Raw genomic sequence first — 27,739 nt, 5'->3', positions numbered from 1 at the left:
TGTGTGTGTGTGTGTGAGAGAGAGAGAGAGAGAGAGAGATTCTCTGCCTCCTCTTAAAATTCATTTTTTCATGTTTAACTAATTACCAGTGTCTAGCCACATTATTCATTATTAAACACACATTGGGGTTAGCAATCCACTGAAATTTCAACAGAAATGTCAATTTATTTTTGCTGCTCTTCTTACTCCCTTTAATTTTCTTCAGGGAGACATTATCAGTGGTGAGTTTTGAGTTTCGTTACCTTGTTGCCATATTCAAATCTGCTTCTTTGGCCAAAACACAGTAGAGTTAATGTCACTAACATTTTAATGTAGTTTAAATTGCAACAGAATTATTAAACAGTCAATGATGGAAAGACAGGTCAGTAGTTTATGAAAATGCCCATTCTCGACATAAAAATAATGTTAAATTTCCAAATTTGTGTTGTTCCAAACCCACAGTAATTTTCATTTCAACAGATATTGATGACACTTAAATGTTACACCATTTTATCGAAAAAATTTGTAGTTACTCGAATGTCACGGTAGACGTGGAAGTTTCGGCAAATTAATCACATAACTTGATACTCCCCTCTTTGCATGCTGCATTTGCCAAAATCTTGTTTCAGTATCAGAAACTGCGTACAAGATATGAAGAGCTTCGTAACTATTTCCTTCTGGCTTTTTCGCTGCCTCACAAGTTCAAGATGAAGTGAATTAAACACAATCCGTTTTAGCAAGATTGATAATAGACAGCAATATCCTTCAGACTGTAAAGAAAAATTCAGTACATTACCTACATTTCATATGCAGCAACGTATGACCTAACATGTACCAAACGCAAGTTCGTAGTGACCTCTATATCCGTATGAATTATTTTATCAGAGACAGTTGGAAATAGGTTTATTTTCTGCTTATAAATATCGAAAATATAGGTTTATTTTCTGCTTATAAATGTCGAAAATATTGCAAATTTTTGGTTACTTGTACTGTGCAATTTAGTGTAGATAAATGATTGCTTAAGATAGTGTTTACAAAAGAAAGTGCACAAATGCAATAAGGTAGCAGTGCACTTTATCTAGTGCACCGCCGGTTGATGTCGGTTGAATGTTTTGTGTGATACATGCCTGATAATGCAACATAGAAACTCAACACTAGGCTTAACATCTCGGTCTGAAAAGAACATGTCTGTCAACAAAATAAAGTTAAAAATTTGGTATATTGCACACACTTCAATGTGGCAGTTTTAGGATGTGTGTGTTTTTAACAGTTGGTGCATCAAATCCCAGTAGAGGTGGGGCCAGAACTACCTCATTTGTGACACTGCCAACTTCAGTAAGCAACTGCTTTGTAACTGTTACCGTATGTTTTGTTGTTGTGCATTGCTTACTCTTTTCTTTCTTATTTTGAAATGAGTGCGGAGACTAATCTTCATCCATCACTGTATTTGAATTGTAACCATCACGACACCACAAGGGATTGGCAATATTGGAAATCGCTACAAACATATCTCAGTTATGCTTCCACAGAAATACAGGTGTAGGCTGACAGCCATGTACAAGGGAGGCAGGTCTCATTTCCCTGCACCTCTCCTTTCCACTCTGGTGATCGTTAAAACTTCTCAGTGTAGTTGCCACGTCAAATTCAGATAAATTCTCAATCTTTCCAGAGTTCCTCCATTGTCTTATCAGGGGCTAAGACTGAGAGAGACACTTGTCGAAAGCTCAGGTCTTTACCTGAATTTGGCACAGAACTTTTTATGCGAGGACCCCATTGGAGAAAACTTCGTAATCAGGTCATAATTCTGGTTTGTTTATGCTCGCAACCGACTGCCAGTGTATAGTGACCACACTCTACACTAGAGTGATAAGAAAACGCAACCTATAAACATATTTTGACTGTGCTGAAAGTCTTCCCCTAATGTGCAAATAGTTAATTTTGGTTCTACTTGTATGCTAAGTACATTGTAGGTTCAATCTGTAATGTTCTCAAGTATTGGTTGCATAGCTATCAATGCCCAGAAAAGGTAGAAATCAGTATTCTGCAGATTATGTAATTATTGAATGGGATGACAGAAATAATTTGAAGAAACATCTTAAATCAGAGAAGCACTCGGTTCACCAGCAGTAAAGTGCCACTCCTTCTCAGCAGAAACAACCATTTGGTTAAATTTAAAATCGAGCCAAAAGAAGAAAACAAGCAAAGACCTATTTGGAAAAAAGTTGCAATTTTTACTAAAACAAAAATTTTAATCAAAAAACTCCTCGATCTCCACTCCCTCCACCTTCTTCTTCTTCTTCTTCTTCTTCTTCTTCTTCCAACAATCAACCCAAGGCTAGACATCGTGTGACAACATTTCCATTTTGAACAGCTAATTGTTTGTAAACAAAAACCATTTAGACAAAAAATTTGCAAAAATTAGATGTGAAATTAGCCAAAAATAGATGATACATTTTACTAATAACACATTTAGACATATCATTAATAGTACACACAACTGTTTTGCATCACCTCGATTCCAAGAGTTCCATAGGCTGAAGAAAAAATTGGTATAAAGATCAACATAAACATCATTTCTGCCCTTTTTACTGCTCATTAAAACCACACATTGCATGTTGTACCGCCATACAGCGAGACCTTCAGAGGTGGTGGTCCAGATTGGTGTACACACCGGTACCTCTATTACCCAGTAGTGCGTCATCTTGGATTGATGCATGCCTGTATCTGTCGTGGCATACTATCCACAAGTTCATCAAGGCACTGTTGGTCCCACTCCTCAACAGTGATTTGGTGTAGATCTCTGAGTGGTGGGTGGGTCACGTCATCCATAAACAGCTCTTTTCAATCTATCCCAGACATGTTCAATAGGGATCGCTCTAGTTGAACGATGTCGTTATCTTGAAGGAAGTCATTCACTACATGTGCACGATGGGGGTGTGAATTGTTGTCCATGAAGACGAATGCCTGGCCAATGTGCTGCCAATATGGTTGCACTATTAGTCAGAGGATGGCATTCATGTATCGAACAAACGTTATGGTGCCTTCCACGACTACCAGCGGTGTAAGTCAGCCACACATAATGCCACCCCAAATAACAGGCAACGTCCAACTTCATGCACTCGCCGTACAGTGTATCTAAGGCATTGAACTACAAACAACACGAGACGTGTAGCTCCTTCCTGGTGGAATGATTGGAACTGATTGGCTGTCAGACCCCCTCCATCTAATAGGCGCTGCTAATGCATGGTTGTTTACATCTTTGGGCAGGTTTAGTGACGTCTCTGAACAGTCTAAGGGACTGTTACTGTGGTACTGTGTCAGTGTCTATCTTTAGGAGTTCTGGGAACCGGCGTGATGCAAAACTTTTTTTGATGTGTGTGTGTGTGTGTGTGTGTGTGTGTGTGTGTGTGTGTGTGTGTGTTTGTTTGTTCTTTGCTGCTTCTTCTTTAGGACAGATACTTAAATCCCCCTGCACTCAGCAACATGTCCATCCTGCTGCAAGTTACATACCATTTACTTACTCAACCTTTTGCTTGCATGTGCCATCACCTTTCTGTGCCAACACTATTCTCTTCTTTCTCCTTGTCATCATCAGTAAATTTTCAAATTTTCTGCTATTAACAACAAGCAGTCGCTGCTGCTACGCAGTTGTTTTCGACAATCACTTGTGCTGCGAGGCAGTGTTGCCTATTTTGAACAGGAACAGGGTTGTACCTAATCACAAGCTACGGCTAGGTCTACAATTCGCATTGTCAAATACTATACCTCTGGGGACACATATATTTGCCAAATAAATGTTACCTAAATATCGAGACAATGGCAGATTTGCTTCCTGATTCTTGTTCAGGCTGAGCATTTGCTTCGTTTCCAAAGACCTCATTGCCAGTGGGAGGTTATACCACCATCTCTGTTAGTGCAAGTCCTGCCTTGGACACAAGATCTTGTGTGTCTTTTCACATATTTCTCCTGTACTTCAGTATTGAGGTTCACCATATTACAAAATATTTTGTTGCAGATTGGGACTGGAGAACCTTTTCTACGAGTACGGTGTAGATCTCCTTCTGTGGGGTCACCAACATTCCTACGAACGACTGTGGCCGGTTTACAACCATGAGGTGAAAAATGGAAGTATCGAAGAACCTTATCGCAATCCGGGGGCACCTGTACACATCATTACAGGCTCAGCAGTAAGTTTTCTCTTCAGTAACTAATTTCGTACACATTTGTCAAGGTTTTGATGTGATATCATCCACTCGGCAAGGAACAAAGTAATTACATGCTTTAACTAGAAAGAATTGATTGTTATTAAATATTTTTCTGATTGTCAGTGAGCACCCATTCTGTTTCACAAGAATTCTGTTTAGCTTGAAATACTGTTTATCGTAATACAGGAAAGAGCATCATGCTTACATTGGTCTTGACATTCCAACATGATTTTCTTTAATCACAGTTAATATGGATTCACAGTACAGGGCATTTCAAAATCTGTACACAGGATTTAAGCTTATGTAGCATTTATTACATTCAACCTACACTTATAAATAATACAGTAAATAGAGGGCAACTAGGTTTTGTTTGTATTCGTGTGCACAAAGTGAAGAATACGGAACAACAGAGAGTGACCGGATAATATATAGAACGAGTGAGAGTCTTTTAACACCTAGTGCAAAGTTTGGAAGGCTAGTCACAAATTAGCTCTTCCAGTGACATCTGGTGTGTCATTGTTCTCATTAAATTTAGAACTGAGCAGAGTTTTCCAGAGTTCTGAGAGAAGTATTTGTGAACTAGATGGATCTCTTAGGTTTGACATCAGGCCTCTTCTCTCATCATATGGCTGCCACTAGGTGGCTCTGGGGAAACTGCTAGAGCGTACTTTAAACAAATTTGCAAGTGTGTGTCTCATATCTCCCTTTTCTTTAAGAAATTGGAGGTGGCCGTGTACAGTCTCTCATATAAATGCAAGATCATTGTATCGCCTGCTGGCTTTCATCTCAGGATTTTCGACCAGTGTCGATTTGCTAATTTTTCTGACGTTTCGGCAACACGGTTGGCTAGAATTATCGAAGGTTCGGCCTCCATTGCCAGTCTCCAGGGTCACATTCGGAAAGTGTTGTGCAGTACGTGCCTTCAGTTCAGTTCAATTCGTATTTGGAGCACTGAACACATCTTTCAGAAAACCTCACAACTGGAAGTCACACGGATTGAAACCAGACAATACGGAAGGCCAGGCCGTAGGGAAATGACGGCCCATAATTCTAGCATTTACAAAACGCCTCTGCAGCACCCGCTTCACAGCATAATCTGCGGAGGAGTGCCATTTCATGTAAAAATGACGGTACTGACATATCCGTGCCATCGGAGGTTCTGTGCACGAAAGACACGTGTAGTGCTAACAGGTGATAGGACACACAGGACTCTTTTCCTCAAAAAAATAGAGCCCTACAATAAATGGTGCCGTCGACCCACTCCACATGGTCACTGTCGCAGAACGAGGTGGCACCTGTCGAAGCGCGTCCAGATTTGTTTGTCACCCGTATTCTGCAATTCTGAATATTGGCGTGTGCCAGGAGATGAATATTGAAATGTGGTGGGAGGTGGAAATGGGGCTTCATCTGTACACAGAATGTTTGACAGACATTCGCTGTCCACTACTGTCCGAAAGAGAAATTCCAGAACGGACATTCGACTTATGGGCAGGCGAGCAGGAAGTAACTTCCGGACACGGGCGATTATGTGCCGAGATCAATTTGGAACGTTTTGTCGGATTTTCTGCACTGTGCTCGCAGATGTGTCTGACGGCCGTGCCATTCCCACACACTGCGTGTCCGCAGAGCACCGCTCGACATTCCGCGTAATGCCGCGGCCACTTCCTCGACAGGTGTCGGATCGGTCGCTTTCCTCCCTCTGCCGTGCACTGCAAAAGGATCTCTCTTCTCAGATATTTTAATCATTTTCTCCAGACTTTTCGGCAGACATTTGACCTATGCCCTTTTTTTTTCTTACCCTCGAGTATTTGAAACTGCTACAGGTCTACTGGTGCGCAGTCACTGTTCTTGTAAAAGAGGACCGGCAGCTTGCTATCCTTCGAGTTGGGCTTCTGAAATGCAAACTGAGGAGCAGCCACCTGCCACGTTTTGGTTCTTACAGTGCCAACTGTTGGTCTGCATCCTTAACATTGTTGTTGCATTCTATTTCTTTTGTCCATACAGTAATTTTTTTTATGTTGCTATTTCCCAGAAAATTTTTATTCATCGTATGAACTTAAATGTTACAATGTTTTAATATCCCTCGGGTTTCTGTCACACGTCGAACAAATATCTGTTGCAGGGCTGCTGGGAAGGGAAAAGCCCCTTCGTGCTGCCAGCTCCCGAATGGTCCGCATTCCGCAGCACAGATTTTGGATATACTCGGCTGCTGTTCCAAAATGTTTCACACTTGCTTGTTGAGCAAGTATCAGTTGACAAGGTAAGATTTGTGTATACGTTTACACTATGTGAAAAAGCTGACACTATGTGAAAAAGCTGAGCAACTGTTTTGTGTAGCTGTGACTTGGCTGTCTCTCGTCGATGAGAGAAAGTAATTTTTTTGTGGTCGAATTAGTAAACTCGTTTAGTAATTGCAAGGAAACTTGTTATGTCATTACTCTGAGGTGACAGAAGGTGTCAGATAGTGATACGCATGTACACAGACGGCACTCTGGCAGTTCTTGAGAACAGGTTGCGGAGACAATTGCGGTAGGAGCTAGATTCGTGGAAAGTTCCATTTAGGTAGATGTTAGGAAATTTGATATTCTGACATCCACAGTGCCGAGAGCATGCTGCGAATACCAAATTTTGAGTGTTACCTCTCGTTGTGGACGACACAGTGGCTCACAGCTTTCACTTATTAACTGGTGGCAGTATCAGTTAGTTTGCTAATGTACGAGTCACACTGTGTGAAATAACTGCAGAAATCGGTGTGGGATGTACGCAAAATGTATCTGTTAACACAGTGTGGCAAAATTGGGCTCTGATGGGCTATGGCATCAGACTTCCGGCACGAGTGCCCCCGCTAACGGCATGTGGTTTGTGGTGCCTTTCCCCAGCTCTCGACGGTTGGATGAGTCCCGACTCTGGTCGGTAAGAGCCGTTTGTAGGGTTTGAGTGTGGCGCACACGCCGCAGACCGTTCATGGACTTCGCGTTCCCGAATGGGGACGGAATTTTCATCGACAATAGTGTGCGGTGTTGTCGGGCCCCTGTCGTTCGCGGCCGGTTTGAAGAACGTTTGGCCACCCAGATCGCTCCACGTGAACCCTGTGGAACATTTACAGGACATATTGGAGTGGTCAGTTTGTGCACATCGTGCAGTGGCAACACTTTGGCACTTGTGGACGCGTATAAAGGCAGCACAGCTCAGTATTTGTACAGGGCACTCCCGGCAACATGTCGAGTGGCTGCACTGCGCCGGGCAAGCAAATGTCCGATATGGTAGTAGGAGGTGTTTTGTGACTTTAGTCACCACAGTGTATATTGTTAATATGTAACAGCTTCGTATGAACTGTCAAAGAATTGTTTCTTGGTGGCTGTCTTACTTGATAAATGACTTGTAAATATTAATAGACATTTTTTATTTTAAAAGCTTATTTTTGTCCAGACACAAAATGAGTAGAAGGAAGTTCATAGGACTTCAACTTCAGCATTTGTGTTTAGTTGTAGGCCTATTTTGTTCATGATTTTTGTCGCAGCTTTGTGATTTGCAGTGTGCAAGTTGTGATAGTGGTCTTCAGTCCTGAGACTGGTTTGGTGCACTCTCCATGCTACCCTATCCCGTGCAAGCTTCACCTCCCATTACTTACTGCAGCCTACATCCTTCTGAATGTGCTTAGTGTGTTCATCTCTTGGTCTCCCTCTATGATTTTTACCCTCCATGCTGCCCTCCAATGCTAAATTTGTGATCCCTTGATGCCTCGGAACATGTCCTACCAACCGATCCCTTCTTCTTGTCAAGTTGTGCCACAAACTCCTCTTCTCCCCAACTCCATTCAATACCTCCTCATTAGTTATGCATTCTTCTGTAGCACCACAATTCGAAAGCTCCTATTCTCTTCTTGTCCAAACCATTTATCGTCCCATGTTTCACTTCCATACATCGCTACACTCCATATAAATGCTTTCAGAAAGGACTTCCTGACACTTAAATCTGTACTCAATGTTAACAAATTTCTCTTCTTCAGAACCGCTTTCCTTGGCGTTGTCAGTCTACGTTTGATATCTTGTCTACTACAACCATCATCAGTTATTTTGCTCCCCAAATAGCAAAACTACTTTAAGTGTCACATTTCCTAATCTAATTCCCTCAGCATCACCAGACTTAATGCAACTGCGTTCCATTATCCTCTTTTTGCTTTTGTTGATGTTCATCTTAACCCTCCTTTCAAGACACTGTCCATTCCATTCAACTGCTCTTCCAAGTCCTTTGCTGTCTCTGACTGAAGTACAATGTCATCGGCGAACCTCAAAGTCTTTATTTCTTTTCCATGGATTTTAATACCGACTCTGAATTTTTCTTTTGTTTCATTTACTGCTTGCTCAATGTACAGATTGAATAACATCGGGGAGAGGGTACTACCCTGTCTCACTCCCTTACCAACCACTGCTTTCCTTTCCTGGCCCTGGGCTCTTATAACTGCCATCTGGTTTCTGTACAAATTGTAAATAGCCTTTCGCTACCTGTATTTTACCCCTGCCACCTTTAGAATTTGAAAGAGAGTATTCAAGTCAACATTGTGAAAAGCTTTCTCTAAGTCTACAAATGCTGGAAACGTAGGTCTGCCTTTGATGAATCTTTCTTCTAAGATACGTCGTAAGGTCAGTATTGCCTCATGTGTTCTAATATTTCTACGGAATCCGAACTGATCTTTCTCGAGGTCGGCTTCTACCAGTTTTTCCATTCGTCTGTAAAGAATTCGTGTTAGTATTTTGCAGCTGTGACTTATTTTCACATCTGTCAACACCATCTTTCTTTGGGATTGGAATTATTATATTATTCTTGAGGTCTCAGGGTATTTCACCTGTCTCATACATCTTGCTCACCAGGTGGTAGAATTTTGTCAGGACTCTCTCTCCCAAGGCAGTCAGTAGTTCTAATGGAATGTTGTCTACTCCCGGGGCCTTGTTTCGACTCAGGTCCTCCAGTGCTCTGTCAAACTCTTAACGTAGTATCGTATCTCCCATTTCATCTTCATCTACATCCTCTTCCATTTCCATAATATTGTCCTCAAGTACATATCCCTTGTATAGACCCTCTATATACTCCTTCCACCTTTCTGCTTTACCTTCTTTGCTTGGAACTGGGTTTCCATCTGAGCTCTTGATATTCATACAAGTTGTTCTCTTTTCTCCAAAGGTCTCTTTAATTTTCCTGTAGGCAGTATCTATATTACCCCTAGCAAGACAAGCATCTACATCCTTACATTTGTCCTCTAGCCATCCCTGCTTAGCCATTTTGCACTGCCTTTTGATCTACATCTACAGATATACTCCACAGTCCATCATACGGTGTGTGGCGGAGGGTATCTCGTACCACTACTAGCATTTTCTCTCTCTGTTCCACTCCCAAACAGAACAAAGGAAAAATGACTGCCTATATGCCTCTGTACGAGCCCTAATCTCTATTACCTTATCTTTGTGGTCTTTCCGCAAAATGTAAGTTAGCGGCTGTAAAATTGTACTGCAGTCAGCCTCAAATGTTGGTTCTCTAAATTTCCTCAGTAGCGATTCACGAAAAGAACTCCTCCTTTCCTCCAGAGACTCCCACCCGAGTTTCTGAAACATTTCCGTAACACTCGGGTGATGATCAAACCTACCAGAAACAAATCTAGCATCCCGCATCTGAATTGCTTCTATGTCCTCCCTCAATCTTACCTGATAGGGATCCCAAATGCTCGAGCCGTACTCAAGAATAGGTCGTATTAGTGTTCCATAAGCGGTCTCTTTTACAGATGAACCATATCTTCCCAAAATTCTACCAATGAACCGAAGACGACTATCAGCCTTCCCCACAACTGCCATTAAATGCTTGTCCCACTTCATATCGCTCCGCAGTGTTATGCTCAAATATTTAATCGACGTGACCATGTCAAGCGCTACACTACTAGTGGAGTATTCAAACATTACAGGGCTCTTTTTCCTATTCATCTGCATTAATTTACATTTATCTATATTTAGAGTTAGCTGCCATTCTTTACACAAATTCCAAATCCTGTCCAAGTCATCTTGTATCCCCCTCCAGTCACTCAACGACACCTTCCCGTACACCACAGCATCATCAGCAAACAGCTGCACATTGCTTTCCACCCTATCCAAAAGATCATTTACGTAGATAGGAAACAGCAGCAGATCATTTATTGAGATGTTTGTATTCCTTTTTGCCTGCTTCGTTCACTCCATTTTTATATTTTCTCCTTTCATCAGTTAAATTCAATATTTCTTCTGTTATCCAAGGACTTCTACTAGCCCTCATCTTTTTACCTACTTGATCCTCTGCTTCCTTTACTACTTCATCAGTCGCAGCTACCCATTTTTCTTCTACTGGTTACTTTCCCCCATTCCTGTCAATTGTTCCCTTATGCTCTCCCTGAAACTCTGTACAGCCTCTGGTTTAGTCAGTTTATCCAGGTCCCATCTCCTTAAATTCCCACTTTTTTGCAGTTTCCTTAGTTTTAATCTACAGTTCATAACCAATAGATTTTGGTCAGAGTCCACAACTCCCCCTGGAAATGTCTTTCACTTTAAAACCTGGCTCCTAAATCTCTCTCGTACCATTATATAATCTGTCTGAAACCTGCCAGTATCTCCAGGCTTCTTCCATGTATACAACCTTCTTTCATGATTATTGAACAACGTGTTAGCTATGACTAAGTTATGCTCTGTGCAAAATTCTACCAGGCGGCTTCCTCTTTCATTTATTCCTCCTAATCCATATTCACCTACTACATTTCCTTCTCTTCCTTTTCATACTATCGAATTTCAGTCACCAATGACTATTAAATTTTCATGTCCCTTCACTATCTCCTCATACATTTCATCATCATCTGCAGAGCTAGTTGGCATATAAACTTGTACTACTGTAGTAGGCGTGGACTTCGTGTCTATCTTGGCCACAATAATGCGTTCACTATGCTGGTTGTAGTAACTTACCCACACTCCTATTTTTTTTATTCATTATTAAACCTAGACACACTAAAAGAAATTGCTAAATATTATCAAACAATGGAGAATCCAGGATGGAATGTAACAATACGAGAGAAGGAAACTTGCTAGCGGAGATGCTGGGTCGTGATAGGCACAATAAAGAGTCACACACTCGTAGCTTCCAGCCATTAAGCCTTTGTCAGCAGTAGGCACACGCAAACGTAACTTGCACACTCACCTGCAGTGTCAGAGCTGAAACTGCACTGCGAGCAGCAGTACCAGTGCGTGATGGGAATGGCGATTGGGTGGGATTTCGGATGGTTGGGGCAGGGATAGTTTGGTGGGATTGGCGGACAGTCAAGGGTTGCCGTTTAGACGGGGGGGGGGGGGGGGGGGGGGCAGGAGAGAGAGTGCAGAGGGGGGAGAGTGTAAGTAACGGAAAGGAGAGAAATTAAATGACTGGGTGTGGCGGTGAAATGACAGCTGTGTAGAGCTGGAATGTGAACAGGAAGGGAGCTGGATGGGTGAGGACAGTGATTAACGAAGGTTGAGGCCAGGAGGATTACGGGAATGTAGGATGTATTACAGGGAAAGTTACCACCTGCGCAATTCAGAGAAGCTGGTGTTGGTGGGAAGGATCCATATGGCACAGGCTGTGAAGCAGTCATTGAGATGAGGGGGTATCATGTTTGGCAGAGTGTTCAGCAACAGGGTGGTCTACTTGTTTCTTGGCCACAGTTTGTCGGTGGCTGTTTATGTTGACAGACAGCTTGTTGGTTGTCATGCCTACATAGAATGCAGCACAGAGCACAGTGATTGCAGCTTAGCTTGTAGATCACATGACTGGTTTCACAGGTAGCCCTGCGTTTGATGGGATAGGTGATGTTAGTGACCGGACTGGAGTAGGTGGTGGTAGGAGGATGTATAGGACAGGTCTTGCATCTAGGTCTGTTACAGAAGTATGAGCCATGCAGTAAGGGATTGGGAGCAGGTGTTGTGCAAGGATGTACAAGTATATTGTGTAGGTTTGGTGGACAGCAAAATACCACGGTAGGAGGGGTGGGAAGGATAGTGGGTAGGACGTTTCTCATTTCAGCACTCGACGAGAGGTGATGGAGACCCTGGCGGAGAATGTAATTCAGTTGCTCTAGTCCCGGATGGTACTAAGGGGAATGCTCCTCTGTGGCCGGTCTGTGGGACTTTGGGAGGTGGTGGGAGATTGGAAAGATAAGGCACGGGAGATTTGTTTTTGTACAAGGATGGGAGGATAATTAGTCAGTGAAGGCTTCAGTGAGACCCTCGGTATATTTCGAGGAGGACTGCTTTTCACTGCAGATGCGACGACCACGATTGGCTAGGCTGCACGTAAGGGATTTCTTGGTATGGAAAGGGTGGCAGCTCTTGAAGTGGAGCATTGCTGGTGGTTAGTAGGTTTGATATGGATAGAGGTACTGATGTAGCCATCTCTGAGGTGAAGGTAGACATCTAGAAACGGGGCTTGTTGGGTTGAGTAGGACCAGGTGAAGCAAGTGGGGAGAAGTTGTTGAGGTTCTGGAGGATTGTGAAAAGGTGTCCTCACCTTCAATCCAGATAGCAAAGATGTCATCAATGAATCTGAACCAGGTGACGGGTATAGGATTCTGGGTTTTTAGGAGGGATTCCTCTTCCACACTTTCCCAGTGCCACACGATCTTACATCTCTTAACTACAGACCCCTCAACATGCACAACACCACCTCAAAAAGCTCTCCATCCTGCCCACTTCCTACTCCCGCCTCAGAGTACCACTGTCCACCACTTTTACACCAACCTCCGATCCTCCCCCACGTCCCCTCATAGCTGACAAACCCTGTCTCGCAGACCTACTACACTTACGCCACCTTCCAAAAACTCCCTCCCACCACCACTCAGAACCCAAAACCTAATCAGATCCACAACATAGTCATTAACCTTTCCTCCAGAAGCCTTAGTCCCACAAAAATATCGATCCTTTCCAAAGGCCTCACCTTTTGCCCCACTTCCAAATTCAACCGTGCTGGACTAGTTAAAGACCTTCTCTCTTTCTCCCGGTCCCTACAGTGGAAACACATTTTCGCTACCAACCCGACCAATCAGCCTCAACCAAAGACCAATATTGAACCTTGCCTAACTCAGTTCACTCCTCCATGCAACCGTGACCCACCCCCACTGCCTCCAAACCACCCCCTGTTATCTTCCAGAATTTCTTAACCTTGAACCTTGCCTCAACATCATTCCCCAAATCCTTCAACGTGCAAATTAACCTTACATACGCTGAAAGAACTGCACTCGACCATCTAAAAACTGATCACAACCTTATAATCCTACCTGCTGACAAAGGCTCCACCACCATTGTTTTGAATCGCATGGATTATGTGGCAGAAGACTGTCAGTTGTCAAATACTACCCCCTACGAACCATGCCACAGTGATCCCATTACAGTAATCCAGCAGGATCTCCCGTCTCTTCTCAAATCCTTAGGCCCGTCCCAGAACCTCTCCCCAGAGTCCATCTCTCTACTTACCCTACCACTGCCCGCACTCCCACCTTCGACATGGTTCCTAAAGTCCATAAACCCAACCACCCAGGATGCCGCATTGTGGCCGGTTACTGTGCCCCCACTGAGAGAATCTCTGCTTTCATAGACGAACACCTTCAACATACTACCCAGAACCTATCCTCCTATATCAAAGATGGCAACCATTTCCTCGACCGACTCTCCACAGTTCCTTTCCCTTTACCATACGTTGCCCAGCTCGTTACTATTGATGCCAGCTCCCTGTACACTAACATTCCTAATGCCCGTGGCCTTACTGCTATCGAACACTAGCTTTCCAGACGCCCTATGGATTCCAAACCAACAAACTCCTTCCTAGTCTCCATGACCAACTGCATCCTCACTCACAATTACTTCTCCTTAGAAGGCATTACCTACAACCAAATCTGAGGTACGGCTATGGGCACCTCCATGCCACCATCCTATGCTAGCCTATTCATGGGACACCTTAAAAACTCAGACTCCTAAACCCTTCAGATGGTTCAGATTCATTGATGACTTCTTTGCTATCTGGATCGAAGGTGGGGACACCTTATTCACATTCCTCTAGAACCTCGACAACTTCTTTCCCATTTGCTTCACCTGGTCCTACTCAACCCAACAACCCTAGATGTTGACCTTCACCTCAGAGATGGCTATATCAGTACCTCCGTCCATATCAAACCTACTAACCACCAGCAATACCTCCACTTAGACAGCTGCCACGCTTTCCATACCAAGGAGTCCCTTTCGTACAGCCTAGCCACTTGTGGTCTTCGCATCTGCTGTGACAAGTAGCCCGTCTCAAAATATACCGAGGGTCTCACTGAAGCCTTCACTGACTGTAATTATCCTCCCGTCCTTGTACAAAAACAAATCTCCCGTGCCTTATCTTTCCAGTCTCCCACCACCTCCCAAAGTCCCACAGTCCCTCCACAGAGGAGCATTCCCCTCGTAACTCAGTACCATCCGGGACTGGAGCAACTGCATTACGTTCTCCATCAGGGTTTCAATTACCTCTCATCGTGCCCTGAAATGAGAAATGCCCTACCCACTGTCTTTCCCACCTCTCATACCATGGTATTCCACCGTCAACCGAAACAGTATACTCCTCCGTCCTTACACAATCCCTGCTCCCAATCCCTTACCTCATGGCTCATATCCCTGTAATGGACCTAGATGCAAGACCTGTCCCATACATCGTCCCACCACCACCACCACCACCACCACCACCACCACCACCACCATCACCTATCCCATCAAACGCAGGGCTACCTGTGAAACCAGTCATGTGATTTACAAGCTAAGATGCAGCCTCTGTGCTGCATTCTATGTAGGCATGACAACCGACAAGCTGTTTGTCCGCATGAATGGCCACCGACAAACTGTGACCAAGAAACAAGCTTACCACCCTATTGTTGACCACCCTGCCAAACATGATACCCCTCATCTCAATCACTGCTTCACAGCCTGTGGCATATGGATCCTTCCCACCAACACCAGCTTCTCTGAATTGCGCAGGTGGTAACTTTCCCTGCAATACATCCTACGTTCCCGCACCCCTCCTGGCCTCAACCTTCGTTAGTCACTGCCCTCACCCATCCAGCCCCCTTCCTGTTCCTATTCCAGCTGTATACAGCCGTCATTTCAGTGCCACACCCAGTCATTTAATTTCTCTCCTTTCCGTTACTTACCCTCTCCCCCTCCGCCCTTTCTCTCCTTCCCTCTGTCTAAAATGCAGCACTTGACTGTCCACCACTCCCACCATAATATTCCCCCCCGTCCACACCCCAGCCCTCCTTACCCCCACCCAGTTGACACTCCCATCATGCACTGGTGCTAGATATTATCAGCTATTTGACTATGTTTGTATTTAAATGTACACACATGTTTCAATCGTTTCGGCCTTCCATGTGATGCTCCCCCTTGGGGTTTGACCTCCATTTTTCAAAATTCTAGAGAAGTACGAGCCTTTTGGGGAAGGATGCCTTACGTGGTGTATCACTGGTCCTCAGTGCACTAAGACCTTGGCACTCAGCATTGTAACAGCGTTGTAACCGCACCCACTATTCCTCAAATTGGGCCTAAACGCCTGATGGGTTGCACAAGTTACGCCCATAGTGGGTCCCCATCTGCACCTATGATCATGATGGACTTTGCATGGCACCCGAAATCCAGCACGGTAGCCAATCCGTTGTGGTAGGGTCGTCATGTACCCTCTAGGTTGTAGCTCCCTGACAACACAGGGATCGTACTGCCGATACCTGAGCTGCACCCTCCCCACGTCAGCCAAGGAGTAGATGCCCGTCTCCTTGGGGCATCAGGGCTCCCGGCAACGGTCATCCTGCCAGGTGGCCCTTGCTGAGGCTGGGTGGTGCCCATGAGGAGAGCCCCTGGTCGGAGTGGATGGTATCGGGGCGGACATTTCGCAGATGAAACGTCAACATGTATCAGGTCGATCTGCGGCCGAGTCTTCTAAAAAGAAAGGTACTGTCTCTGGTTCTGGTTCTCCTGCCCTTTCCCCCTTGGCCACTCCCTGGGAGGAAGGACAGTCCCGCTGACTTGGGGCGAAGTACTTCCCCCACTATTTAGTCTGTTCTCGGACCGATGGGGGGACGTTCGCCACCTCCAAGCCCATGTTCTTTGTCCAGCACATTGAGGACATCTTCGGGGAAATCGAGGCTCTCAGTAAAATGTGTTCGGGGTCCATTCTTATAAAGACCACCACCGCCACACAGTCGGCGGCGCTCCAGGTGTGCGACCGACTAGGGGACATCCCAGTGTCCATCCACTGAATAGGACGCAGGGGGTTATTTTTCATCGTGACCTCCTGCTGCAATCTGATGAGGAGCTCAGGGCAAACCTGGAGTGCCGCGGCGTGCATTTCGTCCAGCGCGGCCCCAAAGACCGTCGCATCGACACCGGGGCCTTTATCCTCGCCTTCGAGGGGGACGTTCTCCCGGAGAAGGTAAAGGTGATGTGCTACCGGTGCGACGTGCGATCTTAGGTCCCGCCTCCTATGCGCTGCTTTCGGTGTTTGCACTTCGGGCACATGTCGTTACGGTGTGAGGCTGAGCCCCTTTGTGGCGATTGTGGACGTCCTCTTGAGGAACATACATGCACCCCACCACCTCGGTGCATCAATTGTCCTGGCCTCCACTCGCCTAGATCTTTAGACTGCCCCGCATATCAGAAGGAGAAGATGATTCAAGAATTAAAAACTTTGGACCGTCTCTCTTATTCTAAAGGCCAGGAAGAAGTATGACCACCTCCATCCCGTGACGTTGACAACATCGTTTGCCTCAGTCGTGTCGACTCCTTCCACACTATCCTCACCCCTATCCTGTCCCCCCCCCTCCACCTCCTCACCCCATCTGGGGTCTATGCCTCTGCCTCCCAAATCCCTCCCTTCCAAATCCTCCTCCCTCGTGGCCCCTGCCCCCTCTGCCCCAGGGGCCACCCTTCCTCCTCCTCCTCCTCCTCCCCCCCCTCCCCACCATCCCCACCCTCCCACCGCCCCTCCCCCTCCCCCCCGCTCCGCCGCCCGAGAAGCGATCCTCTCCTCAGGCGTCCATCGGGGAAACGTTCCGGAGCCCGGCTTCCGAGGTCCGTCGTTCCAAAATGGACCCCACGCGTGAGGACCTTCTTAGAGTCCAGCCCACCATCCCCGTGCCTCATTGGACTTCCAAGCAGGCCTCCAAGAAGAAGTCTTTATCCCCGTCTTCACCCCGGCGCGTTTCGTCTGACGCTCCATCCGTGAGTCGCTGTCCCCAGTCGTCCTCAGTATCGCTGGGACACTCTGCTGCCAGGCACTCAGCTGGCCTGTCGTCGGCGAATGATGCTGCCCCTCCTACGCAACCCAGGAATGCGGCCGCAGCTGGCGACGACTCGATTGAACAGGATCTGTCTCCCGCCGGTCGTAGCGTCGTTCCCTCGAAACCTGGCCCTCCGCGGCCGTCGAGGTGACCAGCTCTTCACCCATTTCGTTGCCCCTTTTTTCTGACTAGCGATGGCTTTGTTACATTGGAACATAAGAGGTATTCGATCTAATCGGGAGGAATTACAACTGCTCCTCTGCCTGCACTGTCTGCTCGTCCTTGGTCTCGAGGAAACCAAGTTGCGCCCAACTGACCGTATCGCTTTTACCCACTATACCTCGGAGTGGTCTGACCTCACCCCTGTCTACGGTATTCCAGCTCATGGTGGGGTCATGTTGCTCGTTCGAGACGATGTCTATTACCATCCCATCCCATTGACCACCCCACTCCAAGCAATAGCTGTCTGTATTACTCTTTCTGCCTTTACTTTTTCTGTTGGTACTGTCTACACTCCATCGTCATCCACAGTTAGTCGGGCTGACATGATGCAACTGATTGTTCAACTTCCTCCGCCGTTTTTATTGTTTGGCGACTTCAATGCCCATCATCCCCTTTGGGGCTCTCCTGTATCCTGTCAGAGAGGCTCCCTCTTGGCGGATGTCTTCAGCCATCTCAATCTTGTCTGCCTCAATACTGGTGCCCCGACTTTCCTCTCGGACTCTACTCATACCTACTCCCACTTCGACCTCTTGGTCTGTTCTACCACTCTTGCCCGTCGATTCGAGTGGTATGTCCTTTCTGACACCTATTCGAGCGACCATCTCCCCTGTGTCGTTCGTCTCCTGCACCACACCCCATCCCCATGTCCTTCGAGCTGGAACATACCGAAAGCTGACTGGGGACTTTACTCCTCCCTGGCGACCTTTCCGGACCACGATTTTCTCAGTTGTGACAGATCGAATACCTCACAGCTGTTATCAGTGCTGCCGAACATTCCATTCCTCATACTACCTCTTCCTCACGTCGCGTTTCCGTCCCCTGGTGGAATGAGGCTTGTAGAGACGCTATCCGTGCTTGATGACGTGCTTTACGCACCTTTCGCCGCCATCCTACGTTGGCGAATTGTATTGTATACAAATGACTCAGAGCGCAATGCCGTAGAGTCATCAAAGACAGCAAAAAAGCTTGTTGGACCTCTTTCACCAGCCCCTTTAACAGATTTACTCCCTCTTCTGTCGTCTGGGGTGGCCTGTGTCGGCTGTCGGGCATTAAGGCCCACTCCTTGGTACCTGGCCTGACTTCAGGTAATGAGGTACTTGTTGATCCTGTGGATGTCTCCAACGCCTTCGGCCGATTTTTTGCGGAGGTTTCAAGCTCCGCCCATTACCACCCTGCCTTCCTTCCCAGGAAAGAGGCAGAAGAGGCTCGGCAACCATCCTTCCACTCGCTGAATCTGGAAAATTATAATGCCCCCTTTACTATGCGGGAACTCGAACGTGCACTTGCACTGTCCCGGTCCTCTGCTCCGGGGCCAGATGCCATTCACGTTCAGATGCTGACACACCTTTCTCCGGCAGGCAAAAGCTTTCTTCTTCGTACCTACAATCGCGTCTGGACCGAAGGTCAAGTCCCCATGCGTTGGTGTGACCCCGTCGTTGTTCCTATACCCAAACCCAGGAAGGATAGACACCTCCCTTCTAGTTACCGCCTCATTTCTCTTACAAGCTGTGTCTGTAAGGTGATGGAGCGCATGGTTAACACTCGGTTAGTTTGGATTCTTGAATCTCGACGGCTACTTACCAATGTTCAATGCGGCTTTCGTCGCCGCCGCTCCGCTGTTGACCACCTTGTGACCTTGGCGACATTAATCATGACCAACTTTTTGCGAAAGCGCCGAACGGTAGCCGTGTTCTTTGATTTGGAGAAGGCTTATGATACCTGTTGGATAGGAGGTATCCTCCGCACTGTGCACAGGTGGGGTCTAAGCGGTCGCCTGCCCCATTTTATTGATTCCTTTTTAACAGATCGAAAGTTCAGGGTACATGTGGGTTCCGTATTGTCCGACGTCTTCCTCCAGGAGAACGGAGTGGCTCAGGGCTCCGTCTTGAGAGTAGCCCTTTTTGCCATAGCGATCAATCCAATTATGGATTGCATTCCACCTAATGTCTCGGGTGCTCTTTTTGTCGATGACTTCGCGATCTACTGCAGTGCCCAGAGAATATGCCTCCTGGAGCGCTGCCTTCAGCGTTGTCTTGACAGCCTATACTCGTGGAGTGTGGCTAATGGCTTCCGGTTCTCTGAAGAGAAGACGGTTTGCATCAACTTTTGGCGATATAAAGCGTTCCTTCTGCCATCCTTACATCTCGGTCCTGTTGTTCTCCCATTCGTGGAAACAACCAAGTTTCTAGGGCTCACACTGCACAGGAAACTTTGTCAGTCTCTGCACGTCTCATATTTGGCTGCCCGTTTTACACATTCCCTTAATGTCCTCAGAGTTCTTGGTGGTTCATCTTGGGGAGCAGATCGCACTGTCCTGCTTCGCTTGTGTCGGTCCATAGTCCGATCAAAGCTGGATTATGGGAGCCTTGTCTACTCGTCTGTTCGGCCATCCCTCTTACGCCGTCTCAACTCCATCCACCATCGTGCGTTACGTCTTGCAACCGGAGCATTCTAAACTAGTCCCGTCGAGAGTCTTTATGCTGAAGCTGCCGAATTACCATTGACCTACCGGCGCGGCGTACTGCTTTGTCGGTATGCCTGCCAGCTGTTGTCAATGCCCGACCACCCCTCTTATCAGTCCTTCTTCGCCGATTCTCTCGACCGTCAGTATGGGTTGTAAGTGTCTGCCCTGCTGCCCCCTGGAGTCCGCTTTCGTCGCCTGCTTGGACAATTGGATTTTGCCCTCCCTACCACCTTCAGAGAGGGTGAGAGCCCGACACCACCTTGGCTCCAGGCTCCGGTTCATATTCATCTCGACCTCAGCTCCCTCCCGAAGGAGGGTACTCCGGCTGCAGTGTATTGCTCACGGTTTGTCGAACTTCGTACGTGACTTGCCAGTCACATCTTTATTTACACTGATGGCTCCAAAACTGATGATGGTGCCGGCTGTGCCTTTGTCGTCGGGGCTGTCACTTTTAAATACCGGCTCCTCGATCAGTGTTCCAGCTTTACGGCCGAGCTTTTTGCTCTCCATCAGGCCGTTCAGTATGCCCGCCGCCACCGCCATTCATCGTATGTACTCTGCTCTGATTCACTCAGTGCTCTTCAGAGCCTTGGAGCTCCATATCTGGTCCATCCCTTGGTGCAACGGATCCAGCAGTCCCTCCATTCTTTTGCTGATGATGGCTCTCCTGTCAGGTTTCTGTGGGTTCCCGGCCATGTAGGAGTACCTGGGAATGAGGCTGCTGATGCTGCAGCCAAGGCTGCAGTCCTCCTGCCTCGGCCAGCCTCCCATTGTGTCCCGTCATCTGACATTAGTGGGGTTGTTTGTAAGAGGCTTGTGTCATTGTGGTGGGATACTTGGTCATCACTTCAAGGAAACAAGCTCTGGTTCATAAACCGTTCCCAACTGCTTGGACAACCTCCTCCCGACCATCTCGGCGAGAAGAGGTCCTTCTGACCAGGTTGCGGATTGGGCATTGCCGGTTTAGCCACCTCTACCTGCTCTCCGGTGACCCAGCCCCGCAGTGCCCCTGTGGTCATGCATTGACAGTGCGCCATGTTTTATTGTCGTGTCCCCGTTTTAGTCAATCTCGTGCTGTCCTGTCTCTGCCATCTACTTTACAGGAAATTTTAGCTGATGACGTTCGAGCAGCTGCTCGTGTTCTTCGTTTTATTACTTTGACTGGATTGTCCAAAGACATCTAGCTCTTTCACTTATTTTATCTGCATCTTTGTAAGAACTTTCTGGTGTCCCCCCTCCCCCCCTTCAGTTTTATTAGATTTTATGTGCTCTTACAATTGAGACTGGGCACTAATGACCACATTAGTTGATCGCCCTTAAACCCCAAAAAGGAAAAAAAAAAAAAAAACGCGCACACACGCACGCCCTCTGTCTCTGGATGTTAAGGCTTGAATGTCGTAAGCAGCAATCTTGGCCAGGGGTACCAAGGTAGAGGTGGGGAAGACACTTTTGTGCTGTCCGTTGGCATGTGCATGTGTGCAGAGGTGTGGTGGAGGGGGGATGGTGAGGTAAGATGGCTCAGTGTTAATAGGCTGTACTATAGGGACAAAAGGAGAGATGGAGAAGCAGAGTAGTAGGAAGGACAATTCATTTTTCCTCTTTCCTTTGACCCAATAGCACAGCTTAACCTCTGCTGCACCTAACAGTCCACTATTCTGTAACTGCCATATTCCTGCACTCTCACAGGCAGCACTTTGTGTTTCCCCCATCCCTATCTGTAACCACCACCACCTCCTCCTCCTCCTCCTCCTCCTCCTCCTCCTCTTCCTGGCACTGTGCCTCTTCTGTATCCCCACTTTGCACCCTAGCCAAGATCACTGCTCACCATTCGTAGTCAGATCTTAATACCTGCAGACAACAGTGTCTGAGCTATGCATACATGTCTCCTGTAATCAGAAGTTGTGTATGTGTTTTGTCTTCATCTGATAAAGAACTTATCTGATAGATGAAAATATCAGTCTTCTTTCAGTGTGCCTGTCTGCCATTCGGTGCCTCCTGTATGTGCTGAGTAGCAGTCTATCACATTTCATACTGTTGTTATTCCATCCCAGATTTTCCATTTTTAAACAGTCATGTACGTAAGGTTCAGATGTGGTGAACAAATATTATTCTTACAGCATCTTTATCTGCAAAGTAAGCTAGCTGTCTCATTATATTGCCACGAATCTCGGCAGTTGCACATAGAGAGAATGTTGGTAGACGCAAACAGTGGAAAATCCAGCATGGAATAGCAACAGTATTACGAAAAGGGTAGAGTGCTACTCACCGTACAGAACAGATGCTGAGTCACAGGCAGGCAAAACAAAAGACTGCTAAACATGTGAGCTTCAGGCCAAATGCCTTCTCCACTGTCTGATCACTGAGGTAGAGATAGGAGGAGGCCAGTTTATCTTTTTCATAATATTGTTGTTGAATAACTTGAGAATTTTAGATGATCTGTAATGCACAAATTTGACTTAAAAGTGCTTATCAGTATACGTGCTCAGTAATTTTGAACATTTATTGTTACATATTTCCCTTCCGCCGTGAACTGTCGCTTTTGATGGTGGTGATTTATCCTGCCTTGCGCAGAACTGACTAAATTGTGATCTTAAAGTCAAATGATAGTTCATATGAAAAGTCTGAGGGTGCTGTAGGTGTGCCATATTTGATGTCCCCAAAAATTTGTTAAGCAAAGCTGAAGCATAATGGGAATGAGCCTGGCACTGCTGTGTTAAAACAGTGAAGGTGAAAGTAAAGGTAAAAACAATAGTGACTGCATTCTGGGACTCAGGATATCACCACCATTATTTTGAGAGTGGTTTGTAAAGCACAACTTTATTGCACCATTTACAGTGTGTGTTGGAGCAGTCGCAGTCTAGAACAGATAAGGAGAAAAGGGCTGTCGCACAGTAGTGTGCATATGCTGACACACACATTACCAATATGATGTTTATAATGTGTGACCTGGTGGCTTGGGGAATAACTGTCAAGCTAAAAATCAAAAGGTGTGGGGTTCAACCCCAGTTGGTACTAAGAACTTTCCTTCATTCACCTCTGGTAATGATCTCTCGATGTGAAAAATGCAAAGTTGTACTGTCCACCTTAAATGTAGGCTCTTTTACAACTGGCTGGCAAGTCGGTTAAAGGAAGCTGGGGGGTACTTCACCTACCAGGACCATGCCTAACAAAGCAGTACAGTGGTCAAACCAGACTTCTGGTCAGCTCAAATTTACTTTTTTGAATAAATGAAATAAAGGGAGCATGAACTATTAAATGAACAAGCAAGAGTGATAGCATCCTGTTTTTCAAGATAAGATAAAATAAGTAGAAACTGTGTCCTCCACACCCCTGGCTGTATCTTTTCTGCATGTGCACAATGCAGTGGGAAATTGCTCTGTGATACTCCACATGAAACTATATATCCGCCCTATAATTGGCTGGGCAAGGCAGCTGTTGGATTGTGTTAAGGGCACACAGCCCTCACTAAGACTATAATGCTAAGCACTGTATTGTTAATACGAGCTTTTGTGTTAGTGACAGCTTCATTTTAGTTAAAAAAAACTCGGGTTGGTGGAATTAAACAAGATGATTTACCCTGTTGGCATTTCCTGTGACATAGCCAAAGTCTTTGTTTGTATAGGTCGTAAAATTTCACAAAGGTAGTTCAAAATTATAATGGTGAAGGCATTAACTGTTCCATGTGTGGAGCATGAACCAACAACAGAAAATATAGGTTCATCACAGGAATGATGGTAAATTGAGAGTGTCTCCTGTGAGGAGCGCTACACATATTATTAGCATCCGGAAAATTTGAATCTATTTGTGGTAAAATTCACACCATTTTGTCAAAATTTGCATCTATTTTCTTGTTTTTGTAAATGATTAGATGGGAATTTATTGACTGGATTGTACGCTTTTGCAGAAACAGCAAAACCTTTTTGTTCCGAGATGGTTTTTGTTTTCTTGGTCTGGCAGTATGTAAGCTTTCGAGAGTGATTTTTATTCCGAAAAGTAGCAGCATTTTCCCACCAGTGAACTGAATGCGTTGCCAAATTAAGGTGTTTCTGGACATTACTTGTCTTTTCCCACCCAATTCGCCGATTACTAAATCTGCAGACTATTAATTTCGACCTTCCGTGCACATTCACAGCTATGTGACCCGTACTTGGCAATGCTACAAATTGAACTGACAGGGGACGTAATGTAGAATTAGAACCAAACATACAGACATTCTATTTTTACATTCGGAAGAGGATTTCAGGCCAGTCAAAAAGTGTTACAGACTTTGTTTTTCAGTCACTATAGCACTATTGGCTATGTTGGTAGATAGCCGTGAGTGTAAACAACCAGAATTTTGACTGGCAGACGGGAGAGGAGACGTTCTGGGAAACGAGCCCTGTCTCCCTTTAGCAGGGCAACAGCAGCCTACAGCAGGGCTGACACATTGCCGATCTCCTCTGGTGTTGTAAGTGTGGTAATCAAAATCCGTGGTAGAAAACCATGAGCAGTGCAAAACAAAAGGCATTCAGGGACACCTACCGTGCAGTTACTTTTTGAGGTTAACAGAGTATTGTTAACAACATAGTTCGGTCCCGACCTCTGGCACCATTCGCTCTGACCACAGTTCAAAACATCTTCCACATAATACGCCGTGTTAAAAGTTTCTTCATTATACCATCTACCGAGATTTGGCTAACAAATAAACTTACAGCAAATGCTAGGTCCCAAGGCTGTTTACTACTATGTTGTATTACGTGGTGTGTATCGTAAATAGACCACTCGACCATCCACAGTTGTCCAGATCATTGTGTGCATTGATACGTCATTGCGTTCGTACACTATTTATTTTGCATACAGGTTCTCACATCCATTATCTTTCCAAATTGGGCTTCGCCAGATGATGTTCAATCCCAGTAACTGAAAATTGGTTAAATTTTCAATATTCACATGCAGAAAATAGAGCTGTTTCAGACTGTCACTGATGGTAGAGTTCATATGGATACAGTTAGCTACTAAATAGCTTCTGTTAAGTAATTTGCATGCATTTGTCACAAAATGTAAATTTTCCAGCCCCTAAATATTATTGTTGCTGTGTGTGTGTGTGTGTGTGTGTGTGTGTGTGTGTGTGTGTGTGTGTGTGTGTGTGTGTTGCCTTCATGAAAGAAATGGTGCACACAATTCAGTGAAATTACCAGTGTGATGACACGAGTAGTATATCAGGAAGTTGACACCTTGACCCAATCCTGTTCTCAAGCTGCATAAGTGAGTCACCAGGGACATTGGAGTTATCTTCTAAAATTTGATGTTTGCTGGTGGTACAAATTTGCTCATAAATATCTGTGCATGGCAGTACCAGGTACAGACAGGACATAATCAAACATACTTATAGCAGGTTCACAGCTAACAACTTTATATGTGGACTGTCCCATATGATAGTTTCCTATTTTATAAAAAAAATTGTACACAGTCTATCTTCTTGAAATAGTTTTATTGACATTATAAAACTCTTCTGTTACTTTCCTCCACAGTCACTATCTTTTTTTCGAGCATTCTTGGGGAAGTGACAAGGTTTTTCAAACCGTTGTTGAACTAGGTCGGGTACTCTGCTCATAAGCAGCTGTTCACTGTCAATGTGTCATCATCGTCAGTGTTAAAGTACTTATTTTCAAAGTAACCTTTCAGCTGGGGAAACATGTGAAAATTACTTGGGCAAAGTTTGTTGGATTCGGAAGTGCGTTAACACTTCCTAGACGAATCTTCCAAACTCGGCCTGGGTCATTTGAGCATTATGAGGCTGAGCATTGCCACAAGGGAAGAGAACTTTGCAAGACAAAAGCTCAGGATTTTTCTTTTGATGGTGCTCCGATTCCTCAAGATACTGCAGTACCCCTCTGCTTTCATATTGGTGTAGCAAGGCAGGTAGTGAATGAGCAAAATCCTCTGACAGTCACCAAAAACAATTTCTATAACTTCCTGTGCCGAATGTGTGATGTTTGCCCGTTTTGGAGCAGTTCTCCACCCCTCTGATGCATTTCAAGAAACATTCTACCCAAATCCATCCATTGCTGCTTGTGGACATCACTCAGCAAATGTGGCTCCAATCTCTCACAGACTTCATGGTAGTGAAGATGGTTTTCCAGGATATTCGTGATGGATGAGTGTCTGAATGCAGCCCCAGGAGGTAGCCACACTAGAAGGTTTTCAGTGGTAATACAACAGTCCCCCACAATATTGTGAATTGCAATAGCATCATCATCATCCCATGCCACGGTGGTGTACATCCTTGTGCACTGTTGTCATGCACATCGTCGTCAAATTGTATATGCCAGCATCGAACCACTTGAATGCTTGTACATCCTTCTCCACAGACATACATTAAATCTTGATGTATATGGACAGGAGACACTAATTTTTCTGGGGAGGGGGAGCAATGAATGACAGAGCACAGCTCACAAGCACACACACTTTGTAGTGCTAACTGGCAGTGGACTAGCAAGATACTGCGGTGTGCATTGTAAGCTAGTGTGAGTGTTGTCAAGATGTACCAGTCGAACTCACCAGCCTGCACATGTTGTAGAAAAAGTATTTTTTTTTCTGAGAAATAAAATAGGGAAGCGTACTTTTCGAGCAACCCGAGTACCTAATAAAAAAAAAGAAAAAATATTATGCAATCACAAACAAATAATAATGAGTTACAGCTAACAGAAGTAGAGATCAGTAGGCACTCACTAAATGAAGCTGCATGTGTGAAATTCCTAGCTATCGAGGATAACAACCACATAAGGTAGGTTAGTTAACCAAAGAGCCCATTTCTGCCTGCTTTTCCCTTGGGAAAACTCTCTTACTGTGTGAGCCGCATACGGGACTGCTTGCATACTTCCACTTAATATTCCCATATGGTACAATCTTCTGTGGAAGTAAAGAAGAAAACATTATTTATTCTATAGTCATGAATGTTGTGCAAAGTTCTTAAGTGAATTTCTTGCACAAACTCTTTTGGGGAACTCGGGATTCTCACACTTACATGCCAGTATAGGATGAATTGGGAAATTTAAGACTTCAATAGCAGAAGTAAAATTGCTGCCATACAGAGTACGCATCCTTCTCTAGGATCCCTCAAATGGTGCAAAAGTTTTTGACAGGTTGTTAGCAGATACTGGGCAAGGAATTGGAAATTTCGACATATTCAAAAATAATAATAATAATAAAATAAAATAGTGAAGTCCTATTTTACTTTTTAAAAAATTGGAAGTTAACTTTACTAGCCACATACAAAATTTATCAAAATTCTAGCTGCATGCGGCACGTGTTGCAAAGCCACGGAAAGAAAATAGGTGTGTGGTTTAATAATGTGTTATTGAAGTGCTTTTGAATGCACATTATTTTTGGTTTTCCTGTCTGGTGCGTACACAAATAAGTCGGATGATTTCCTGACATCTGAGCAAGCCATATACAGGGTGTTACAAAAAGGTACGGGCAAACTTTCAGGAAACATTCCTCACACACAAACAAAGAAAATATGTTATGTGGACATGTGTCCGGAAACGGTTA

The 27,739-nt window shown here is 45.3% G+C and overlaps 1 protein-coding gene across 1 annotated transcript in view; it reads left to right on the top strand.

Annotated features, from left to right (window-relative positions):
- Positions 1 to 27,739, top strand: part of LOC126291937 (acid phosphatase type 7-like) — a 123,218-nt gene that overhangs the window by 83,706 nt on the left and 11,773 nt on the right. Inside the window, exons 8-9 of the mRNA XM_049985660.1 lie at positions 3,995 to 4,166; positions 6,307 to 6,444. Coding sequence (XP_049841617.1) covers positions 3,995 to 4,166; positions 6,307 to 6,444 — 310 coding nt within the window. The remainder of the gene's footprint in view (positions 1 to 3,994; positions 4,167 to 6,306; positions 6,445 to 27,739) is intronic.

Source organism: Schistocerca gregaria, chromosome 9 (genome assembly GCF_023897955.1).
Source record: "Schistocerca gregaria isolate iqSchGreg1 chromosome 9, iqSchGreg1.2, whole genome shotgun sequence".
NCBI lineage: Eukaryota > Metazoa > Arthropoda > Insecta > Orthoptera > Acrididae > Schistocerca > Schistocerca gregaria.
Note: the sequence above shows the minus strand (reverse complement) of the source record. Positions and strands in the feature narration are given on the sequence as shown.